We start from the raw sequence: 21,296 nt of genomic DNA, 5'->3' as shown, positions 1-21,296 counted from the left end.
GGCGGGGGGACGGCCGCGCTGCTTCCGGAGGGCCTCGCGCGCCTGGCGGCCCTTGCGGTGTACACGTCAGTGTGGGTTGCTGCCCGGGGGGCCGCCGTTTACCGTCCCGGGCCTTTCTCTTGGACGACGTGTCCGCTCTGTCATGTTCTGGAAGCACGTTCACTTCGGTGGCTAGCCTTCCGGATCTTTCTGTACACGTAGCTTCTGTCATATGATGGTAACGGCGCAGCCCTGTGCGCACATTGGGGCTGCCCGCCCTCCATAGTGTGCCCGTGCTCACCCCGCCGAGACCCTGGCGCTTGTCCCGGAGCCGGTCTTGCTCTCCGGCTCACAGCGCCCTGGCGATGATCCTTCCTCCGTGGACGCTGGTGTTCGAATCCAAGAGGACCCTGAGGGTTCCCCAAACCCCACAGGGCTGGGTGTTGTGCTCCCGACGAGGCCGATGACGGTCCTCCGAGAGAGGCCCAGGGAGCACCAGGTCCCTCGATCCCACCCCGCGCACCCGACCGGGGGAAGGACCCAGTGACGTGTTATCAGCCGTTCAGAGTGGGACCTGCTCAGCCTCCAGTCGCGCGGGCTGTGGACTGAGAAAGGACCCATCCATGGGGGCAGCTGACGCAGCAGCGGGGCCCCCGAAGGCACTGGGGGGGAAGAGCACAGCCCGCGGGTGCCAGCCCCCTCTTGGGACACACCTGGGGGACGGTCCCTGGAGCGCCACCAGGGCTCAGCAGCGGTATGATCAGGCACCAGAACCCGCGGGGCTGAGCGGTCAAGCCGTGTTCCATGCAGGGAGGACCAGGGGCGACACGCTCTAGCCACTGGGTCTGTCACCTGGTCTGTCAGGGTGTTCCCGGGGCACGCGCCTTCCTTACATGGCGTCCTCGGCCACTCAGAATGGCAGCACAGAGCTGTGAGCACAGAGCTGTCCTCTGTCCCCAGAGGCAGACGTCGCTGGGGCTCGGGAGGTGGGCGTGTGCCACGTTGTCCCAGACCAGCTCTGCCCCCGGCGCGTGGCCAAGCCGCTTTCCCGCTCGGAGCTGCGGCTGCCGGTCTGCGAATGGGAGCCCTGACTCTAGTCACCAGGACGGGTGCCGGGCACGGGAAAGGAGGCTCCTGGGAGGGCTCGGTCACGTCAGGCCGGGGAAGCCCGTCTGCCGGCCTCTGGCGTCCTCCGATGCGCGGCTCGGGCTGCGGACGCTGAGGGGAGCTCCGCCTCCGGGGAAAGAAAAGGGAGCTGGGCTGACGGGCTGCCCCGGGAGCCCATCCAGACGCACACAGGGCTAAAAGGGCTCCTGGGCTACTGGCTCTGCCTCGGTCTCCCCAGCCATCGGTGTGGGGTGCGGGCCCCACTTCACAGAGCTGCCACGGCACGGGTAGCCAGCGACGCCGGACAATCACTGAAGTCGAGCCCACCCAACGTGCCCACACATGGCCGGCTACCCCCACCTCCCTCTTCCGCGTATGGGTCTCACGTCCTCGAGCGTACCCCGGGGGCTGGGGACAGGGAGGGTCTCACCCCAGACCCGGTCTCCCAGCACGCGGAACGTACCAGGGACCACATCGCACACATAGAGACAGGCTGTGTCACCCCTGCAGGCTCTCCGGGGCCCTGGTTCTGCACGGAGCGGCCATGGCCCCGCAGACCGGCCCTGGCCCTGGCGCCTTCAGTCTGTCCAGTTTGCTGAGCACTTGCTGTGTGCCTGACACCGCTGCAGACCCTGCGACAGAGCAGGAGCCGGCAGACACACACAGAGTGAGGCTGACGTCCAGGCGACCGTGGGCATCGGTGGCCACTCGCCATGTGCAGAATGCATCAGGCGTCCCGGGCGCTGTGGTGCACGGTGGTCTCTTGCCCTCTCTGGCCCTGTCTCTGTCTCTGTCTCTGTCCCTGTCTCTGACCCTCTCTCTCCTTGTCTCTGTCCCTCTCGGCCCATCTCTGCCCCGGTCTCAGTCTCTGTCTCTCTATCTCTCTCTCCCTGTCTCTGTCTCTCTCTGCCCCTGTCTCTCTCCCTGTCTCTTCCCCACCCCCCACCTCCCCATCAAGGGGCCCTTTACCCAGTGTGCAGCCTGCGCGCCTCCCTCCCCAGCCTGACCACCATGGGCTGAGCTGCTTCCCACGGGCACAGACCTGAGCTGTTGAGGTGCTGCCGTGTGTCCCCAGGGCATGAGCCCCTGGTGTGGGACCGCCGCAGGGTGAAAGCCAAGCAGGGGAGGCCCCCACGTACTGCGGGCAGTGGGCTCGTCGGGTGCCTCCCGAGGGGCTGTGGACAGGCTGGGGGGTAGCTGGTCCTCATGTCCCCTCCCGGTGGCCAGACAGGCCTTGCTGTGAGAGAGAAGCCCATGTGCTGTGAGGCCCCCCTGGAGGGTGTGCAAGGCGAAGCCCCGGTCAGGAGCTGCCCCCCGCCCCCGCCGCCTGCATGCCTGCAGGTGCCTCCACAGCTTGGTGCCTGGGCGGAGAGCTCGGGCTGACTCATCTGACTGGCACGGGCTGCGGTGGGCAGGGGAGGTCCTCCCCGAAGTCTGTGTGTGCAGGAGCCCATGGCCCAGACGCACACGCCTGCCCCTTGGAGCCCTTGGACTTGGCGGGGAGGGGACCAGCCTGATGTGCAGGCGGAACGGGCACCAGGACCCCCTTGGGGCTCTGTGCACTGCGGACACCACCTAGAGACAGAGGCCACGAGCGGGTCCCGGTTCAAGGCCCACGTGGGCGTCAGGCGGCCACAGCTGACCGTCTACACCCAGAGGACAGACGGGCAATGACTCTCGGCTCTCGTCACGCTCTTAAGGACGAACCCAGAGCAGACGGAACATCTGGAAGCTAGGAAATGACGCTCATCGTCTCCTTACAGTCCCCGTGCCCCCGGGTGCCGTAAGTGACGAGCTTGAACTCCCGGAACCTCCCTGGGCCCCAGCGACAGGGTGGCCACAGCCCGCGGGGTCACCTGCCCCCAGCCCCCTTGCAGCCCAGGCTCCAATCAGGAAGCAGTGATAAGAGAAAGGCCACCAGCTGCCTGGAGCCAGGGCGACTGAACCTTGCCCCGGGGACCTGTCACGGCAGGACGGACGCACTGTCCTCGGCCGTACCATGGCGGGCCCACTGTGTCTTGTTCTGCTCGGCGCCTCCCTGGCAGGCCTCCTGCTCCCCGGCGGCAGCGGTAAGCTTCCCTTTGCCCTGCCCACTGCAGAGATGGCCCTCAGGGAGAAGGAGGGGGGCGGGGGGCAGCTGATGCCCCAAATCCAGTGAGGCACGGGGGCCTCCCGTGGTATGACACGGCCAGGCCTGGTGGCCTCAGCCAAGGGCAGCCGGGCGCCGGGTGCAGGTGGGGAGTCCGACGGCGGACCAGGGGTCACACACAGAAGCTCACGGACAGAGAAGGAGGGAGAGACCGAGAGAGACAGAGAGACGCCCCCCCACGGCCAGAGCGAGCTGGGGGGCCCGGGGGTCACAGCAGAGAGGAGCGTCAGTGGCAGAAAGAGAATGAGGTGGAAGCCTCCCCCATCGGGCTGGCTTGGGCAGGGGCACAGGGTGCCTGGTTCAAGGCTGGACAGAGCTGGGTTTTCTGCACCTTCCAGGCCGAATAAAGAGGAAGCAGAACCAAGCCAGAGGAGAGGGCAGGGGAGCAGTGGCCCTGGGGCAGGCGGAGGCCCAGGGGCTGTTCATGGCCCGGATGAGCGGGTCCGGTGGGACAGGCGGAGGGGACCCTGTGTGCGGGGCCACGGAGGCGGCGGGAAGTGAGAAGACGGAAGTGCGGGGGACCCACGAGCTCAGGAGCGGGCGGACCTGGGGTGAAGGGGCGTCCACAGACAAGTTCGTGTTTGGCGTCAAACTTGGGGTGACGCCCACGCTGCCTCGGGCGGGAAAGCAGCCTGAGCTGGGAGTGAAGCGAGCGTTTATTGAGCGCTAAGCGTGTACCCGCCTCGAGCTAACGCAACTCAGAGACGCGGGCGGGTGAGCCCCATTTGCCAGCTTTATCTATTTATTTATTTTTAAGATTTATTTATTTGCGAGAGAGAGCAAGTGAGAGCGAGCGTGAGAGGGGAGAAGTCAGAGGCGGAGCTGGGAGCCCGATGCGGGACTCGATCCGGGGACTCCGGGATCACGACCGGAGCCGAAGGCAGCTGCCCAACCAACCGAGCCACCCAGGGGCCCCCTGCCAGCTTTAAGGAGCAGGGGAGCCAGCTGCGTCGAGGCGCGGCGGCCCAGCGCCCCCTGGTCCAGGGTCCGGTGCTGCGTGTGGGGGCGTTCTGAGCTGAGGGCCTGCCCACGGGGAGGCCAGGACGCAGGACGGCAACTGGAGGCCGCCCTGAGAGGGCCGGAAGGAAGGCAGAGAGGGGCGTGCGGGCGAGAAAGCGTCTGGGCGCCCCGGCCTCCAGGGAGAGCGGGGCCGTGGAGGGGGAGCAGGAGACGCAGCTCCCGAGGCTCTCGGATCCAGGACATTTCAGCGGGCAGGCAGGGGGCTTTCGAGAGTCACAGACCGACTCAGTGGGTTTTGAAGTGAAATGGAACAGAAATCAAGTCAAAATGTTGTAACAAGTACTTTTTCTTGAAAGTGTGCGCGTGTGCGTGCGCGTGCGCGCGTGCGTGTGCGTGCGTGCGTGTCCCGGGACTTCATAACTGTGCTCACCGCAGCACTGCCGCTCCCCCCTTACCGGGATGTGAGCCCCTGTGGGGGCTGGGTGCGGGTGGGGCTCCAGGAGGCGGCAGCCCCAGGACTCCAGAGCAAGGGGAGGTGAGGAGGGCCGGGCGGCCACGTGAAGCTCTGCAGGACAGGCAAGAGGCTGGGGGCGGCGGGACGGGGCGCGTGGACTTCCACACAGAAGGGTGCCTGGGGCCTGGTCACCTTGGGGTCGCCAGGGAGCAGGGCACGAGGAGGGGGCAGTCTTGCTGCCTGGGGGTGAGCAGTCCTGCCTGGTGCCGGGGAGAGCGGGCTGCCGAGGCCCTCCGGGAGACACGGCCCTCCCTGTCCACTAGTGTTCCTCAGCCCGGAGCGCGCCAGCAGCGTCCTGGGGCGCGTCCGCAGGGCAAACTCGTTTCTGGAAGAGATGAAGAAAGGGAACCTGGAAAGAGAGTGCATGGAGGAGACGTGCTCCTTCGAGGAGGCCCGAGAAGTCTTCGAGGACACCGCCAAGACGGTAAGGGCTGGCGGGCGGGCGTCCTGCCGCTGCGCCCCTGTGTGGAGGCCGACCCGGGCCCCTGCCAGGGACAGCGAGCAGCCCAGGCCGCCCGAGCTGTCCCGCGGGGGCGGTGGGGGCACTGAGGGCCGGCTGTGGTCGCGTCCGGTGGGAGGGTCGTGAGGCCGTCCGGAGGTCTCGTTAAGCCAACTCTACAATGTAAGGTGTTCATTTAAGAAACGATTCAAGGCCTCGGCCGCACCTCCATGGGTTGGGCCGCACATGGGGACATGGAGCCTGGCGGCCTTTGCCCACATGCACGGCCGCCGTCATAACTGACGTGGGCACCTGCCTAGTTAAGGCACCGTCGGTGGACATCCCCTCAGACAGAGACAAGCTGGATCCAGATGTGGAAATACGGAGAAGCGAAGACATCAGAACAGCTGGAACAAGTCTGAGAAAGAGAAGGAGTCACAGTCCGTGCCTTACAGACGCCCCATGAAGTCACACTGACCGCAGAGCCATTGGTGTGTGTTCCGGGAAAGGGACAGACACATAGATTGGTGGGACAGACTAGGAAGTCCCTAAACGGACCCACAAAAATAAGGCTGATTGGTATTTGACAAGCATTCATAAACAACCCAATGAAGGAAGAATTGTCTTTTTCAACTGATGGTATTGGCACAACTCCCATGGCGGCCTACGTGTACAAAACTAACTCAAAATTATCCTAGATCTGAAGGCAGAACACAAACCTTCAGGGAGAAAATGGTCATGATATGGAATTAGGCAGTATTTCTTAGACACACCTAAACCATGACCCATAAACAGAAAACAGGTTAATTAGGTTTACTCAAGATTTGAGACTTGCTCTGTGAGAAATCTTGAAGAATAGACACAAGCTACTAACTGAGAAGATGCTTGCCGACCACACACCGGCAGAGGATCTGAACTCAGAGGATATGAGGAACTCGCCCAGCCCAGCGGGAGAATGCCAGTGACCAACGGGCCACACGGAGCAGAAGATGTGACCAGACACGTCCCAGGGACGCACGGTGGGCAAGTGCGCACAGCTCTCGCGGCCTGCTGGGCCCTCACGGGTGCTCGAACCCCACCGCGGGCTGGAAACCATGGACGGAACCCGGAAGCTGCTGCCCTTTGACCCCACAACCCCACTCCTGAGTGTGCACCTGCTCACACGGATGCCTGGGTGCGAACGTCTGTCATGACTCCGGTCAGCATCACGCCGGACAAGCAGCCATGGCCACTGGGCCGACCGGCAGCCTTCCAATCAGGGAGGTGACACGCCGCTGTGCCCTCGGGGCCGGGGTGTCCCAGTGAAGGAGCTAGTCCCCCTCGCAGGTTGTGCGAGGCGCTCAGAAGTCATGGCCGGGACCAAGGGCACATCTGTGGGCCTGAGGGGCCGCTGCTATGGGCTGTGAATGTCGGGGGCCGGAGTGGCTGTGTCTTGACCACACCACTGGCGGCGCACAACTGGGCCTGCGTTGGATTTCACAGGCTTATACACCAAAACAGCCATTTTTGCTGTGTGACTCTTTTCTCACTGGAATTCTAAAGAGACAGCGTCTGAGTTTCCAGAGGCTTCTGGGCTGCACCACAGAATGACCAGAATTCACTCCCACAGCCCCAGAGGCCGTGAGTCCAAATCAAGATGTTAGCAGGTGTCGGCACAAAATGAACAAACCCTTTAAAAATGGAAAGGAATCGAGTCTTATTCGAGCCCATGAGGACGGCTGCCCATGAGACACAACCTTCCCACAGAAGCCAGAGCTCCAGGGAAGCAATATTATATATTCTTCCTGTTACGTCAAGAATTACAAACCATCATGAAGAACCTTCCAGGAATGCCAAACTGTATCTTATGCCTTTAGTACGTGCAAGGCTGCAGGCTTTAGAGGTGTGGGGACTTAGAGAGGCATTCGCTCTTAACTATACAGATATATCATGTATATATATTTTTAAGATTTTTTAAATTTATTTGACAAAGAGAGAGAGATCACAAGCAGGCAGAGAGGCAGGCAGAGAGAGAGAAGGAAGCAGGCTCCCCGCTGAGCGGACAGCCCGACGTGGGGCTCGATCCCAGGACCCTGAGAGCATGACCTGAGCCAAAGGCAGAGGCTTTAACCCATGGAACCCCCAAGGCGCACCCCCGCCCCGTCTATACATTTTTTTTTTTTAATGGGCTCCAAGCACAGAGCTCAACGCAGGGCTTGAATTCAGGACCCTGAGATCAAGACCTCAGCTGAGATCAGGAGTCAGAGACTTGACCGACTGAGCTGTCCAGGAGCCCCAAGGAGACCTTTACTCTTTAGTTTGAAATGTTTCCTTTCAGTTATCCGCTAACGGCGTACAATGTGCACTCAGGGCAGCAACAGAGCCCGTGCCCAGGAGGTTCTGTGGGGTCATTCCAACCTTGGTTCTGGGCAAGCGTAGCTCCCCCAGGCGCCCAGGAGCCGGGCCACAAGCACTGAGAGTGGAAAGGTTCCCTTTGGAGGTCTGCGGGAGCGCGAGCTCGGCGCCCCTCCCTGAGTGTCGGGCGCTGCCTGCCGTCCTGGGCCCTCCTGGCCTCGTGGACTCAGCCCTCAGACCTCTGCTGTCTCCACACGCGGCTCTCGTGCCCTCTCCGTCTCTCCTGAGGCTTCAGGGTCGGCCCTGAGCTGGGTTCTCCTCTCCAGCCCTAATCTCATCGGCCCACACCCTATTTCCACGAAGACCACATTCTGAGGTTACACCTGAAGTGGGGAGGGGGGACACTGTCTGCTCAAATGACGAACGCAACAAAATTGATTTTTCAGACCATGAACATTTCTTAGTGTGATACAGGCTTTCGGTGGCCTGTTTTAATCTAAGGACCAGTTACCATTTCCTCAATTTACCATGAGCATTCTCCAAGCATCTGAGCCCTGACTGACTCTCCGACACAGATAACTTCACTCAGAACCACTCGTTGACTTACGTGGGTGTAGCAAACAGAGCAAACCATTTCTGGTACAATCCATTCCTTGGTGATGAACTTGGAGATAGATTTTCCAAGCTTAGCAGAGCCGGTGCCTCTAGGATGACGGCAGCCCCACCTGTCAGACGCGGCAGGTCTGAGCGTCCCTCACAGGCCGAGGAGCCCCAGAGCGAAGGCACCAGGGAAGGGCTCCGCTTGGCAAAGGGTCCTACTGAGGCTGAGTGCGGTGGTCGGTGTTCTCCCTAACGTATTTTAAAATCTTCTTTCCCCTTTTAGACTGAATTCTGGAATAAATACGCAGGTAAGATGCCTTCTATTCTAATATTGGGTGCGGTTCGTTTGGACACTGAAATAGGCAGAAATCATATTTGAGTTTTGAAAATTCTTCCTCAATTTCCTTTCCGTTCCTGCTTATTTCTTACTTACCTGAGACTTTCCCTCTCTGTGTGTTTTCATAATAGATATTGTGAAATCGTTTTTTTAACTTTATGCTAATTCTAGTTTTGTTATTTACTTAAATGTACACTGAATTAGCTCACTCTCACTTGCAGAGTACCAAACTCTATGATAATTTCCTTAATCCAAGGCATTAGGCAGAAACAAAGAACAGGGTCTAAAAGGTTAGGTCTTCTAGGACGACGGGATGTTTGCGGCTTGTGAAGCGGCACAAACCACGAGTCGTGTTATATTCTGGTAACACTCTGCGAATTTCTCAAAATGCCCATCAGACCTGTCTCTACCACAGATCGTCCGCAGGCACGGAGCAGCGGGACGCCCCGTGTTCGTGCTGGACCGTAACCTTTGCACTCGTTTTTCCTCCAGACCATGTGGGATGAGGCCCCAAACACGGGTCTTGTCAGTGCTGAGCCTGGCAGCGGGTGTCCGGCAACCCCTGCCCTCTGACCTCCCAGCCGGTCCCACACGGTCACCAGCCCCGAGCTCCTCACGCTGCTGAAAACACAGCGTCCAACTTCCCAGCAGAAACAGAAAAGCTTATCAACAGCCCGGTTAGATCAGAGCATCACGTAGCTAGAGCCGCAAAAGGTGGGGGTAAAATGAGGTCCAGATGGGAGACGCGCAAGGGGAGACAGGACGGATTTCGGGTTCATTCCGGCCACCCGAACGGCACATGCCAAGATCAACACAGCAAAGCCATTTCTGTGGCCGTGGGAGCTGCCGGCCAGCTGAGGTTCCCAAACCCCATGTCTGCAGACGGCGACCAGTGTGAGAGCAGCCCTTGCCAGCATGAGGGCCGGTGCAAAGACGGCCTCGGCGAGTACACGTGCGCCTGCTTGGAAGGATTCGAAGGCAGAAACTGCGAACTGTGTGAGTTCCCTTCCCGGGGTCCCTTCGGCGCGGGCTCGCCCGGCGGGGCAGGAGCAAGCCTCGTAGGTTCGGGTCTACACCCCCATGCGCTGTGCCCTTGTGGAGCCAGCAGAGCCCACGTGGCCCAGGTCTGCTCGGCTCTAGGTGACAGACACACAGCCATGTCTCTTCCTCTGAGAGGCCGTGGCCCGTTTGTGGAGCACGGGGCCCGTAACTCAGAGGAGCTACTCTCCCGGCGCCCCCCACCCCACGCCAGCTACGGTTTTGCGGTCCCGGCAGTGGCTCTGGGTCAGCACCTTCCACTCACTTCTCTTAGTACGCACGTCAATTCCAAATTCCGGGACGTCCAGTTTTAGAAACATGATACCTTCAATGCATTCTACATGGAAAAGTCACTGAGAGTTTTCCTGATTCGGTGATTAATTTAATAAACATTAGATCTGCATTAGCTGCTTTCCCCCAAGGAGAGGACCTTCGTGATCTGCAGAATGGGCCCTGAGCTCGGGCCTCTGTGGGCTCGTCCCCGCCGGGCCCGCCCGCGCCACCTCTGCCGCTCACCACGCGGCACAGCCCCAGGCCACTGTGCATGTTCTCCAAAGTGGCACTAACGTGGGTCTTCTCACTGTCATTCTTTCGCCACCAAAACCCAAATGGTGGAACGTGACGTAGTTGGCCATGGCGGCATCGGTGACGTGAGGTGGGGGTCGGGGGTGGCGTGTGTGCTGGAGACAGCAGGCCACCCCACGGGGGACCCCCTCGGCCTAGCCTCGATGCCCCCAAAGCCCCACAGGTTCTCCGTGCCGAGAGCGTCCCCTGATGGCCACGTGGCCAGAGTCCAGGGCACACCCCTGCCCAGACCCCAGGCTCTGAGATGCGTCCCTGCCCCTCTACGTCGTGGGGGATCCTCCAGCCTCCGTGGACGGGCTCGCAGCCACCCTGCCCACCCCAGCTCGGCCTGAGCACCCTTCCCTGGCCCGTCCCCCTGCCAGGGCCTGTGTGCACAGGGCTCGCGGCTGTGGGGCAGGGCGCATGCCCTTCTGAGGGCTGAACTTGAGACCTGCCAGCCTCCAGGACCCACCCAGGGTGCGCTGAGGCTTCTGCAGGATCTCTTGGAGGTCTGGCGCCCGGGGCCCTGCAGACGCCGTGCCGTCCCCACGTGGTCCGGGAAGCGGAGGGGCGGGATCGGTGTGGACACGGAGGGGTGGTCCCCGGCCCCTGCTCTGGACACGCGTCCTGTTGGCCTGGGCGCCACTGAGGGGCTCAGTCCCGTGGTTCTGGCCCCTCGCTCCAGCTGGCAGGTCCACTGTGGGGTGGGCGGCTGGGCGGCTGGAGCTGCCGTCCGTCCCCGGGCTTGGCGCAGCCTCGGTTCCCCCGGGCCGTCCTCTCCCGCAGCCATGCGGAAGCTGTGCAGTGTGGACAACGGGGGCTGTGAGCAGTTCTGCAGGGAGGCGCAGAGCTCCGTGGTGTGCTCCTGCGCCAGCGGCTACGTCCTCGCGGACAACGGCAAGTCCTGCGTCTCCACAGGTAGGAGCGGGCGGGCCCGCCGGTGTCCGGGGGCCCCGAGGGGCGGCGACAGACTCAGGGTTTCTGGGAACCGTCTGAGGAACGGGCCAGCGGGATTGCCTAACTCCCAGGTACCGGTGAAGACGGGGGTGGTGCCTGGCTCCCAGCCAGCCCTGAAGCACCGCGACCTGCCTGTGACCTCGGCATGCCCCGTTGCCCCAGGGGTCGGAGTGGGTGCGGGGCAGCATGGGCCGACTCTCAGGGCCGGGCGCGTGGTAGGGCGGGTGCAGAGAGCCGCGAGGGGAGCCACGGAGGCCTCGGACGTCCAGGCCCAGCGGTGGGCTTTAGTTTCCTTTTCTGTGATGGAAGCGGGGCCCTGAGTCTGGCCTGGAGGCTCTCAGCGGGCACGGCCTAGCGAGGGGACATGAGCAGGACCCCCGCCGCACCGAGGACCCCCCTGGGCCAGAGCTTCTGAGAGGCCGCCCCTCTCTCTTAACTCCACCTGCTTCTCCCGGGGCCTCACGGGGGCCTCACGTGCTCCTCAAAGCCGGGCACCCCCTCTGACCCACAGCTCTGGTCGGGGTGCTGAGTCTCGGGCGTTCCAGAAGGTGGGCATGTCCCCGCCCTGTGGCAGTGGCCTCTGTCGTGTAACCCGGGCTCTCAGGGGTCCGCTCTGCTCCCACACCCTCCTCCAGGTCGGGTTGGGAGAGCTGCGCATGTGGGACAGGGAGGGTCTCGCCCTGCTGAAGCCAGCCCGTGTCCTTCCAGAGCCTTTCCCCTGCGGCAAAACCACGATGGGGCGCAGTAAAAGGTCCGTGATCGTCCACAGTGGCCAGGGTCCCTCAGAGGCCGAGGCCGGCATGCAGGAACAGTACGACCCCGGGGACCTGCCCGCCACCCAGAGCACCCTGTTGCTGCTGCCGTTCAACGAGACAGACCGCAGCCCCGGGGAGGACTCGAGCAGCGTGATCCGGATCGTGGGTGGGCAGGACTGCAAAGACGGCGAATGCCCCTGGCAGGTAACCATGCAGCGGGCCTGGGTGGAGGTGACCATGCAGCGGGCCTGGGCGGCACAGGGGGGCACATCCCTCTGGCTCCGAGGTGCACGGTGCAGAGATGTAAAGCAGGCCCTGTCCCCCACCCCCGTTCCCCCCTCACTGTGCACCCATGAAAGACAGACAGACAGAAGACGTAGTCCAGTGACCCCGACCAGCTCTGGCTGCAGGCTCGGGTCAGCCGGGGGTCGGGGTGGGGGGGCTGCCCGGTGGCGCCAGCCCTGGACTGGCTCTTCGCCCCCCGGCGGGAGACTCGCTGCCCTCGATTCTTCGCTACGTGTAAACCCTGGTCAGGCAGGGAGTGATTCGGAGAATGTGTGTCGTGTGTCCGCCGAGGTAAAAAACCCCTTTCCGCTTGTTGATTTGGACTAAGGTCGCCCGATCTGGCACAGAACAACACGGGACTTGTGCTCGAAGCCTCAGATAAATGAGGACCAGTTTTTAACGTGAGTGTGTCCCAAAGACCACGTGGGACGCGTTGACACTAAAAACTGCTGTTTATCTGATTCGGGTTGAACTGGGTGTCCTCTGTCAATCCTAACTCAGGGCTTAGCGTTCAGGACCCCAAGCCAACACGACTTCTCCTACAAGCAGAACCCCAACAATGGGCTCAGCGTGCCCTGACTCACAGCTCCGCAACGGGGTGCATTTGCCTAAACTATCCGGAGGTCGGGGCGCATTCAGAGAGAACGGCGTGGGTGCGATGTGGCGCGGGCGTGGGGCGTGGGCACGTCCAGATCCAGGAAGGGCCGCGAGCCGAGCCAAGGCACCCCAGCTGGAGTTGGTGTGGGACACGGACCCCCACTAGGCGCACATACAGCTCCGTGGGGGCAGCCGGTGGCGCACCCCCACCCCAACTTGCGAGCCCCGGCGGCAAGGCCGTGACTCTGGACGGCATTCCGTAGGCGGAGAGGGTGTGAGGATGTGCGTGGGCAGCGGTAATCCTGTCCGGGGGACTCCGGACTCCTGCTCCCCGGCCCGGCCTGGTGGCCCCCCTCCAGGTTAGGGGAGGAGCTGGGGTCCGGGTACGGGAAGACTGTCCCTCACTGGCCACCCAGCCTGGCTTAGGGGTTCAAGGGTCATGCACAGACAGGGCGTCTGTGTCATTTCCCGCACATCATAGCAGTCTTCAAGGGCTTTCTCCAAGCCCCGGGTTGCAGCTTATCCCATGGGCCGGCAGACACCCCCAGCTGGGAAGGCCGGCTCGCACCCCGAGGACTCTCCCGGAGAGGCAGCAGGCACTCCGTCTCCAGATTCGCTGCCCCGCTTTCTGGGGGAAGGGGTGCTGTCCGCCGTGCCCCCCAGTGCTCATCCCGCCAGGGGGAGTGTCCCCTCCAGGAGAGCCCGTGGATTCCAAGGACATTGCCCTTGACGGGGGCCTCTGTGGCCCCTTGGGGACGACCTGCCCCAGACACTGCTGGTTTCTCCCTGAAGACGCGCCTGCCCGGTCTTGGTTGAATTTCATAGCCACGTAGCGAAGGTTTTCACAAGGGACATCAGGTTTCTGTGAGAGTTCTGGAGGGGACGTGGCCGCTCTGACCCCGGAGCCCGTGGTCCGGGTGCAGAAACCGCGGAAGCGCGGCAGAACCGTCCCCACGTGCCATGCCGGGCCCTCCGTGGGCCTCAGCAAATGTCTGCTCCGGGCGCAGGAGCTGCCCAAACCTGACCGGACCCCCCTGGGGCAGCCCCACCGCGAGCCCGACAGAGGGAGGCCATGGCAGTCTGCAGGTCTCAGCGGGGAGTGCGGCAGGGGGAGGCCGCGGCCCCGGCGAGGATGTGGAGGAAGCTGGCGTCAGGCCCCTCCTGACCGCGGTGCCCCTCGCAGGCTCTGCTCGTCAACGAGGGGAATGAGGGATTCTGCGGCGGCACCATCCTGAGCGAGTACTACGTCCTCACCGCGGCTCACTGTCTCCAACAGGCCAAGAAGTTCACGGTGAGGGTAGGTAAGTGGCCACACAGCCCCTGCCCCCCCGCCTGGCGGGGCCCCGTCACGTCCTCACCTCTGGAGCCGCTAGCCAGAAACACTATTTCACACAGGGGACCCTGAGGCGCAGGTGGGGGGCCACGGAGCGGGGAGGGGGTGTCCCCGACACAGGCCTGTCCAGGCCCAGGGTTGCGAGCCTCCCCTCCGCGCCCCTTCCTCCAGGAAGGCTTCCAGGGCCCGGCGCGCGGCCGGCATGTTTGGTTACGTGTGTGCTCCTCTCGCAGGGCCAGCCACAAGCGCGGCCGTGCTGCGATCGTTAGCTCTCCCCGACAGGCGGAGTAAGTCGAGGGACGCCTCTTCACCCAGTATATCCGAAACGGTGGTAGTAGGATTTCAACGTGTCATCAATTTTAAGAGTATTAACGAGACCTTTTGAGTTTGTGTTTTCTTTCCCCGTCTGAGAACTGACACTCGGCATATCCTTGGTCCGGAGCTGGCGCCCCCGAGGCCCGGCAGTCCCGGGACACGTGTGCCTGACGGGCTGGCCCTGGTTATGGAGTGTGACCTGCGGTCGCCCCAGGGAGCGACCCTAGAGGTCATTCTTTGCTCTGAGCTCCCCCTTGTTGCTCAGATTTCGGTGGCCGCACCCCACTTCCCGTACGGACGGAGAGGGCCGCTCGGAGCAGCGCCGTGGGTGAGCGCCCGGCCCGCCCCGAGCCGAGCCCCTCCGTGTCCGCTCCCCCAACAGGTGAACGGAACACGGACAAGGAGGAAGGCAACGAGGTGGCACACGAGGTGGAGATGGTCATCAGGCACAACCGCTTCGTCCGGGAGACCTACGACTTCGACATCGCCGTCATCAGGCTGAGGACGCCCATCACCTTCCGCATGAACGTGGCGCCCGCCTGCCTGCCCCAGAAGGACTGGGCCGAGTCCACGCTCATGACGCAGAAGACGGGCTTCGTCAGCGGCTTCGGGAAGACCCACGAGAAGGGCCGCCCGTCCAGCACCCTCAAGATGATGGAGGTGCCCTACGTGGACAGGAACACGTGCAAGCTGTCCAGCAGCTTTAGCATCACCCAGAACATGTTCTGCGCCGGCTACGACTCGAAGCTCGAGGACGCCTGCCAGGGGGACAGCGGGGGCCCCCACGTCACCCGGTTCGGGAACACCTACTTCGTGACCGGCATCGTCAGCTGGGGAGAAGGCTGTGCGCGCAAAGGGAAGTATGGGATCTACACCAAGGTCACCAACTTCCTCAAGTGGATCGACAGGTCCATGAAAGCCAAGTCCACAGCCCCGGCGCCCACGGGGGACCCCGCCCCTCATTAAAGTCATTCCCCCTCAAGACCCACAGGCAGCCGCTGGTGTCTCGTTTGTGCCCACACGGGCCGCGCGTCCGGAGCCCGTCTCCCGTCCAGGACAGTGCGGTCCGGGTCGGTTCCCTGCGCTGCTTTCCTCTTGCTCAGCCGAAGACGTTTCTTCGGGACGCAGGCCCCTGCCTTTCCCTGCCGGGCTGGGGAGCTGCTTCGGGAAACGCTATTTTTGAGGGATAGGAGTCTGGACCCCGGGGAGGAACAGAACCGCGATGGGCCGTTCCTGGGTCCCTCGAGGTTTGATTGCTGCGGCGCGGCTCAGGACTCTCCAATTACTGGGTGCTGGGAGCAGGGATCGGGCAGCCCACGGCCCGGGGTGGGGTGGGGGGCCCGGCGCTGAGACAGCATGGAAATGCGTCCCCAGGGGGAGCCTCTCTGAGCCTCTCCCGGGCAGGGACGCGTCTGCGTAGACCTAGCGGCTGCTTCTCCCTCCTGGCCTCATGCTGGCCTCGGCCGGGCCACTGCCGTCCCCTGAGCGGCTTCTGGGCTCCCGGGAGCAGCTGCCCCCAGCCCCGGCATTCAGTCAGTGTGGACACGGCCACGCAGGGACCCCGGACGTGCTCGATGTGCTGGTGGGGCCGTGGGAGGGACGCGGCAAGCCCTCCCCGTCCCCATCCGCGCGCTCCACGCCCCCAGCCGAAGCGGTCATGAGGAGCAACGTGCTTCAGACAACGCGGCAGGTCAGCCCAGACCCGCCAGGGCCCTTTCCAAACGCCCCCGCACAGTTTGTGCTTTGCGTAACTTCGCTAAGCAAAGTTTCAAAGTTCGGGCACGAAGACGCCCCCAAACGTCACAAGCTGGGCAGAGTGTCTGGTAAACAGTGGGTATCGCAAGGTTCGGAAAATCAATGTGACCAGGTACGCAGGTTCCCCGAGCCGGTCGGAGAAGGCCGAGGGCCACGTGGGGCGGAGGCCCTCCTGGACAGAGGCTTCGGCCGCCGCAGACAGCTGCCCCCTTGCTCGGTGCAGTGGCACGCCCCGCACGGGTTCGGAGGTCAGAGGTGGTCCGGGGACCAGAGAACGGGCGGAAGGCCCACGGGTGAAAACTGCCTTCCCTGCCACGGCTCCCATCTCCCGCTGCTGGCCGCCGAAGGGCGACCTCACGTGTGCCTCAGAGGGGGAGCCTGAGGCAGGATGGGGCGAAGGCGGAGCCACTTCTCTTATCTTCTGGATAAGTCTCCCCGGGTCGGCTTATCCAGAAGTAGACTCCGGTCAGTGAGGTTCTGGAGGAGATGGTGGGACACGATGGGTCCATCTGCTGGCCCCGGTGCCCGGCACCAAGCCCCTTCCCGAGTGTCACCGTCGCCGGGGGACGGAGCTAAAGGAACCACCTCGCGTGCACGGCCCTCAGCCAGGCTGGCCCCTGCGGGACACGAGCAGCTGGGGTGGACCCCGGGCCACGGGGGAACAGGGGGTGTGAGTGTGGCCCTGAGAGAGGCGGGGGTCGGAAGACCATCCCAGCGAGCCCGCCTGCTCTGTCACCCGCCCCCCCATTCTGTGAAGGGTCACAGTTGCCCCCCCCACACGGGGGGCTTCTGCAGCTGAGCCCGAGTTCAAAGGTGGGATGGAGCAGTCTCATCAGTAGTGTTCTGTGTAGGGGCAGCCCCCCAGCTACTCCCCCAGGAGTTGCTGGTCAAGGCAGGTCCCCGAGGACACCAACCCCTGTGGGAACATCCTCCAGAAGCACAGTATTCCGTGTCCGAGCACCGGCGAGCAGTGACTCTTCATCCCAGACGGGACAGGTGGCTTTCTCTGGAGCCAGAGCACCCACAGGAGTCGGTCGGGGCGGTAGGGGGCATGTGGTTGGATCCAGACGGACGGTGAGGTCCCCCGCGGTGCTGAGAGCAGTTCTCAGGTTGGAGGACACACTCGGTTCTTGCGAAACACCACCTGGGTCCACTGGTTGTGTGGTGCGAGGCCCCAGAAACGCTCGCTGCACCGCCCCGGGGACACCTCCTGCCACTCTGGCCTCCACGCGGGGCTCAGGCAGGCACCACCCTCGGGCCAGCCCTCTGTGCTCTCAGGGTGGCCCTTTGTGCCCGCGGGGTGGCTCTCTGTGCCCCCGGGGTCGGCCCAAGCCCCTCCGGGCCGCTTGCTGGCTGTGGGTTCCTCCCAGGCGGGCCCCGTCGTGCTGCACCCCACCTGTCCTCCTGTGGCAGTGGGGCTCGTGGGGACTTCCTGCCCTCTGGTGTGTCCCCCAGGCTCCTGGCAGGTGAGCTCCGGCGACCGCCGTGCTCAGCCGGCATCCCCCGCCCAGAGCCACTGACAGGGCAGCCGGAGCCTTGTCGCGGGGGGCTGTGTGCGCGTCACCGGCTGCCCCCGCTTCCCGCGACCTCTCTCCAGGGAGGCCTGCTGGCTGCGGCGCTCTCAGCTCCTCGCCTGGACGGGCAGACACGGGGCGGAGCAGACGTGGAGACACAGCGCATCCAGTTTAGTTCTCATCCGTGCCCTGCGTGGACGTTCGCAGCAGCCCCGTGGCCTCAGGCCTGTGTCTGCAGACCCGTTCTCGGCGGCGGTGGGCAGCTGCCTGGCGGCCGTGCGGCACTGCTCCTGGGCCTCCCTGTCCTGCCCATCGGAGCCCTCAGGAGGCCCTGCTCTCTGACTCGGCTGCTCCTGGAGCCACGGGGGCGGCACGAGGGGGGATCTTTCTCCAGCATGGCCTGCAGGGTCCAAGCCGCCCTCCTGGAGCGACGCTCGGGCGGCACAGCGTCCAGCCGGCAGCAGGCTGACAGCCAGTCCCGACCACGGCCACCACCCCGCACACTTGACCTCTCAACCCCGCAGCCCTGTGCTCTCAGCAGCTCCAGCATCCCGCATACCCAGAATCAGGAGCATGAGCCCAAACCCATAATGTGCAAAAGAAGACTGCGTGTTGGAGGGACACTATTTGGGGTCTACTGTGTTAGTTAAGTGTATGGTTAAAACAACTTCAACCTCTCTCTGCTGATGCTTCCGTGCGGTGCTGGGACACGTCTCTGACCCCCGGGGACATGTCTCTGACTCCCGGACAGCCCGGCCAAGCGCATCGTCCACATGGCAAGTAGCACGACTGGGGAGCACCAAGCAGGTCCCGTCCCTGCATCGTCCGAACCGTCGCCGTGTCGCGCCAGGGCAAGTGTGGTTTGTACAAGACCCATGCATGACGTAGACCGTCTGCGGCAAGGTGCACAACCTTACATGATCGCAAATAGCCATAGGGGCTCGTGGATCAGACAAGCAGCCACAAATCCCTTTAACAAAAGCGGGGAATGAACACACACTGTATGTCGCTTTTGGTAAATGCGTCATGGGGCTGGCGTCATGACGGGAAATCAAGAGGAGCGACAAAATAAAAGGAGAGGAAGGTGAGCTCGACCCAAGCTGTCCTTGCTCAGCCGTGCACGAACCGGCTATTGTCCTCATATTCCAGAATGGCTGTTAGAGCTCCAGCCATCACGTCTGTGTCCCAGGGGGTAGGATGGAGGGAGGGAAACAGCAGTCGTCGTGTAAGAAGCTTCCCAGGAGCTGCGGCCTGCCCTTCCGTCTGCGTCCTCGGCCACACGGCCGCCCTCAGCACCAGGCACCCAGCTGGAAATCAGGAGCTCCTGCCCCTCGTCCACCCCGAGCCCCCAGTGCTGGTCTCGGAACTGCGAGGCGGCTCCCTGCCGTCCTCTGCCTCCGTCTGAAACGCTCCCACTTGCCCTCCTCCGGCTCCCAAGCTGGCGCCGACCCACCCTTCACGCTTGGGTGAGAAGGCGGCTTCACGCCCTTGCTGGCCCTGCCACGGCGCCTTCTAGTTCTGGTGTCCGACGGACGGCTTCTCTGCAGCTCCCGGACATGCACCCTGTCTGGAGCCCCGGTTCGCTGTGCGCGGAGACTGGTGAGGTCCTGGCCCCACGACTGGCCGCCCCGGACAGTCTGGCTTCCTGGTCGACTCCCAGCACCGGCCAGACGCTGGTGTGCAGAGGGGGCTCTGCAGGTACGTGCCAGCTGGCCAGCTTCCTGTCCCACCACGCCTCCCCATGCGCACAAGGCTTTAGCCAAACTGGCTACTTCCCCGACTAGCTCTGTGGCAGAGCGCAAACCCGTCCTCGGCCTGCGGAGCCCAGGACAGCCGGGAAGCTCCTGCTCAGAGGGGCTGCTTCTCCAAGGCCCCGCAGCCGCACCACAGCCACACAGACCCGAAACCCCAGGGCAATATGGCCTAGAGCGAGGCTCTCGAGCACGACAGGGACAGGCTGCGGGCCTCACACAGGCTGCGCCCAGGACGGCCTCCCACCGGGTCTGGGAGCCGCTGGTGCACGGCTGCGCCTCTCCGCTCTGCTCCCGAAGCTGCCCAGGGACCCTCGGCGGGCCGGCGGCATCGTGGTGCCTCCGTCTCCAAACGGGAACAGCGGCTTCTCCCAAGGACAGCGAGCTGGAGAGCACAGAACCATGGGCGCCGTCCTCGGGAGGACACGGCTCAGGCGGGCAGAGCCGGGAGCGCCGTGCAGCCCCAAACCAGCCTTCCCGCGGAGCGCACCACACGGGCCCCGTGAGCAAAGGGCCGGGAATGCCACGGACGTTAGGTGCCGGCCGACCTCCGCTCCCCTGCCAGCGCCAGCGCCCGCCCCGCCCCGCCCCTGTCCAGAGGGGGGGCTGGGGCAGCTGCAGGTCCCCCACTCTACCCGCACTTGCACTGCCGGGGACCGTGGCCTGCGGGAGAGAGGACTGATTTAAGAGATTAAAAATGTTGACTGAAACATTCTTTTGAGTGAAATACAGAGTTCAAACACAGTTCAGACTTTTGAGTGTTACGATTCATTTTTTTCTTTAAACTTACGTAAGCAAACTCCGCACCCCACGTGGGGCTCGAACTCCCAACCCTGAGAGCAAGCGTTGCGCCCCCCAGGCACCCTGAGTGTTACGATTCTCAGACACACCACGTTTGCTCTCCGTTTCTGACAGTCCCGCCTCCCACCAGAATGAGACACGCGGGGCCAATCCGTCGACGTGCCGGCCCGCTTCCCGGAAGGACCCGGCAGAAACAACCGCGCTCACCCTGCGCAGGCGGCCGGGCAGGGCGACGGGAGGCGGCGGGCGCACCTCCGTCCCAGCAGGCAGGCTGCGGGGTTTCAGACTGCCGTGAAGTCGGGAGGCCCGGCCCGCGAGGGCGGCAGAGCGCAAGCCAGGAAGGGGCAGCCCTGGGCTCACGCGGGGAGCACACGGCCCCACTCCCATGGCAAGTCCGGCTCCAGACAGACCCCGGGGCCGCCGGTGTGGCCTGCAGCCACGAGCCCTGCCCGTGAACCACAGCCCCACCCTCCTCTCCTGCAGAACTTACTGGCAGGGTTCCAGACACCAGTCCCATACAGCTAAGAACAGGGGACCGTCACCGGGGCCAGACCGCCTCCCACCACACAGAGGTGAGGCCCGCTCCCCCACAGAGCAGCCACAGGGCCCGGGGCTCTGTGTTCACACCCCCGAGGCACGCCACCAAACACACTGGCCAAGACCAAACAGAGGCGCGGAACGGAGGTCTGTCTCCTCCGTGGCAGTAACAGCCAACCGCGGACTCCTGGGGCGCTGCTCACGGCTCCGAGGAGCACCCGTGGCTGTGGGAACCCCAGTGCACACCAGGCTGTAGAGCGTCCTTGGGCAGCAGCACCAGCTCACCCTCCCTCATGCGGAAAACACGCGGTGACTCTGTGCCTGCCCGGTGGCCACGCTGGCCATCCTGCTCCGGCAGCTGGCCAGGGAGCGGCGGTTCCAGAGGCTGAGAGCCCGGAGGCCAGAAATCCATGGCACAGGCCCTACCCATGGCCTCCAGGGCGCGGACGTCCCTCAGCTGGAGTCTGGACGTGCCGGGGGCAGAGATGACACTGTGTACGATGCAGGAGGTGGGCTGGTCCCTTCAGGACACGTGCTCTGGGAACCTGCTCCAGGCTGTGAGGAGGCGGAAGCCGCGGCAGGTGAAGCCTCCCTGGACTGGAGTGGGGAGCCCAAGCTCGGGGTCACCTCCCCGCGAGCCCTGAGCACAGCATAGACGCGTGAGCACATGCGGAT

At 63.6% G+C, this 21,296-nt stretch overlaps 1 protein-coding gene across 1 annotated transcript; it reads left to right on the top strand.

Moving 5' to 3' along the window:
- The first annotated feature begins 3,013 nt into the window (after nucleotides 1-3,013).
- On the top strand, nucleotides 3,014-15,251 carry F10 (coagulation factor X). Its single transcript, XM_032314250.1, has 8 exons — nucleotides 3,014-3,155; nucleotides 4,973-5,133; nucleotides 8,366-8,390; nucleotides 9,302-9,415; nucleotides 10,808-10,939; nucleotides 11,687-11,937; nucleotides 13,799-13,916; nucleotides 14,646-15,251. The coding sequence occupies exons 1-8, from the start codon at nucleotides 3,086-3,088 to the stop codon at nucleotides 15,227-15,229; spliced, it is 1,455 nt and encodes a 484-aa protein (XP_032170141.1). The 5' UTR covers nucleotides 3,014-3,085; the 3' UTR covers nucleotides 15,230-15,251.
- The last annotated feature ends 6,045 nt before the right edge of the window (nucleotides 15,252-21,296 follow it).

Source organism: Mustela erminea, chromosome 15 (genome assembly GCF_009829155.1).
Source record: "Mustela erminea isolate mMusErm1 chromosome 15, mMusErm1.Pri, whole genome shotgun sequence".
In the NCBI taxonomy this organism is placed as follows: domain Eukaryota; kingdom Metazoa; phylum Chordata; class Mammalia; order Carnivora; family Mustelidae; genus Mustela; species Mustela erminea.
Note: the sequence above shows the minus strand (reverse complement) of the source record. Positions and strands in the feature narration are given on the sequence as shown.

Excerpts from the sequence above, each read along its gene's own strand:
- F10 (XM_032314250.1), top strand. The coding sequence starts at position 3,086 with ATGGCGGGCCCACTGTGTCTTGTTCTGCTCGGCGCCTCCCTGGCAGGC. Across the intron at positions 3,156-4,972 it reads CCTGCTCCCCGGCGGCAGCG|TGTTCCTCAGCCCGGAGCGC; the intron begins GTAAGCTTCCCT and ends CCTGTCCACTAG. Across the intron at positions 13,917-14,645 it reads GAAGTTCACGGTGAGGGTAG|GTGAACGGAACACGGACAAG; the intron begins GTAAGTGGCCAC and ends CTCCCCCAACAG.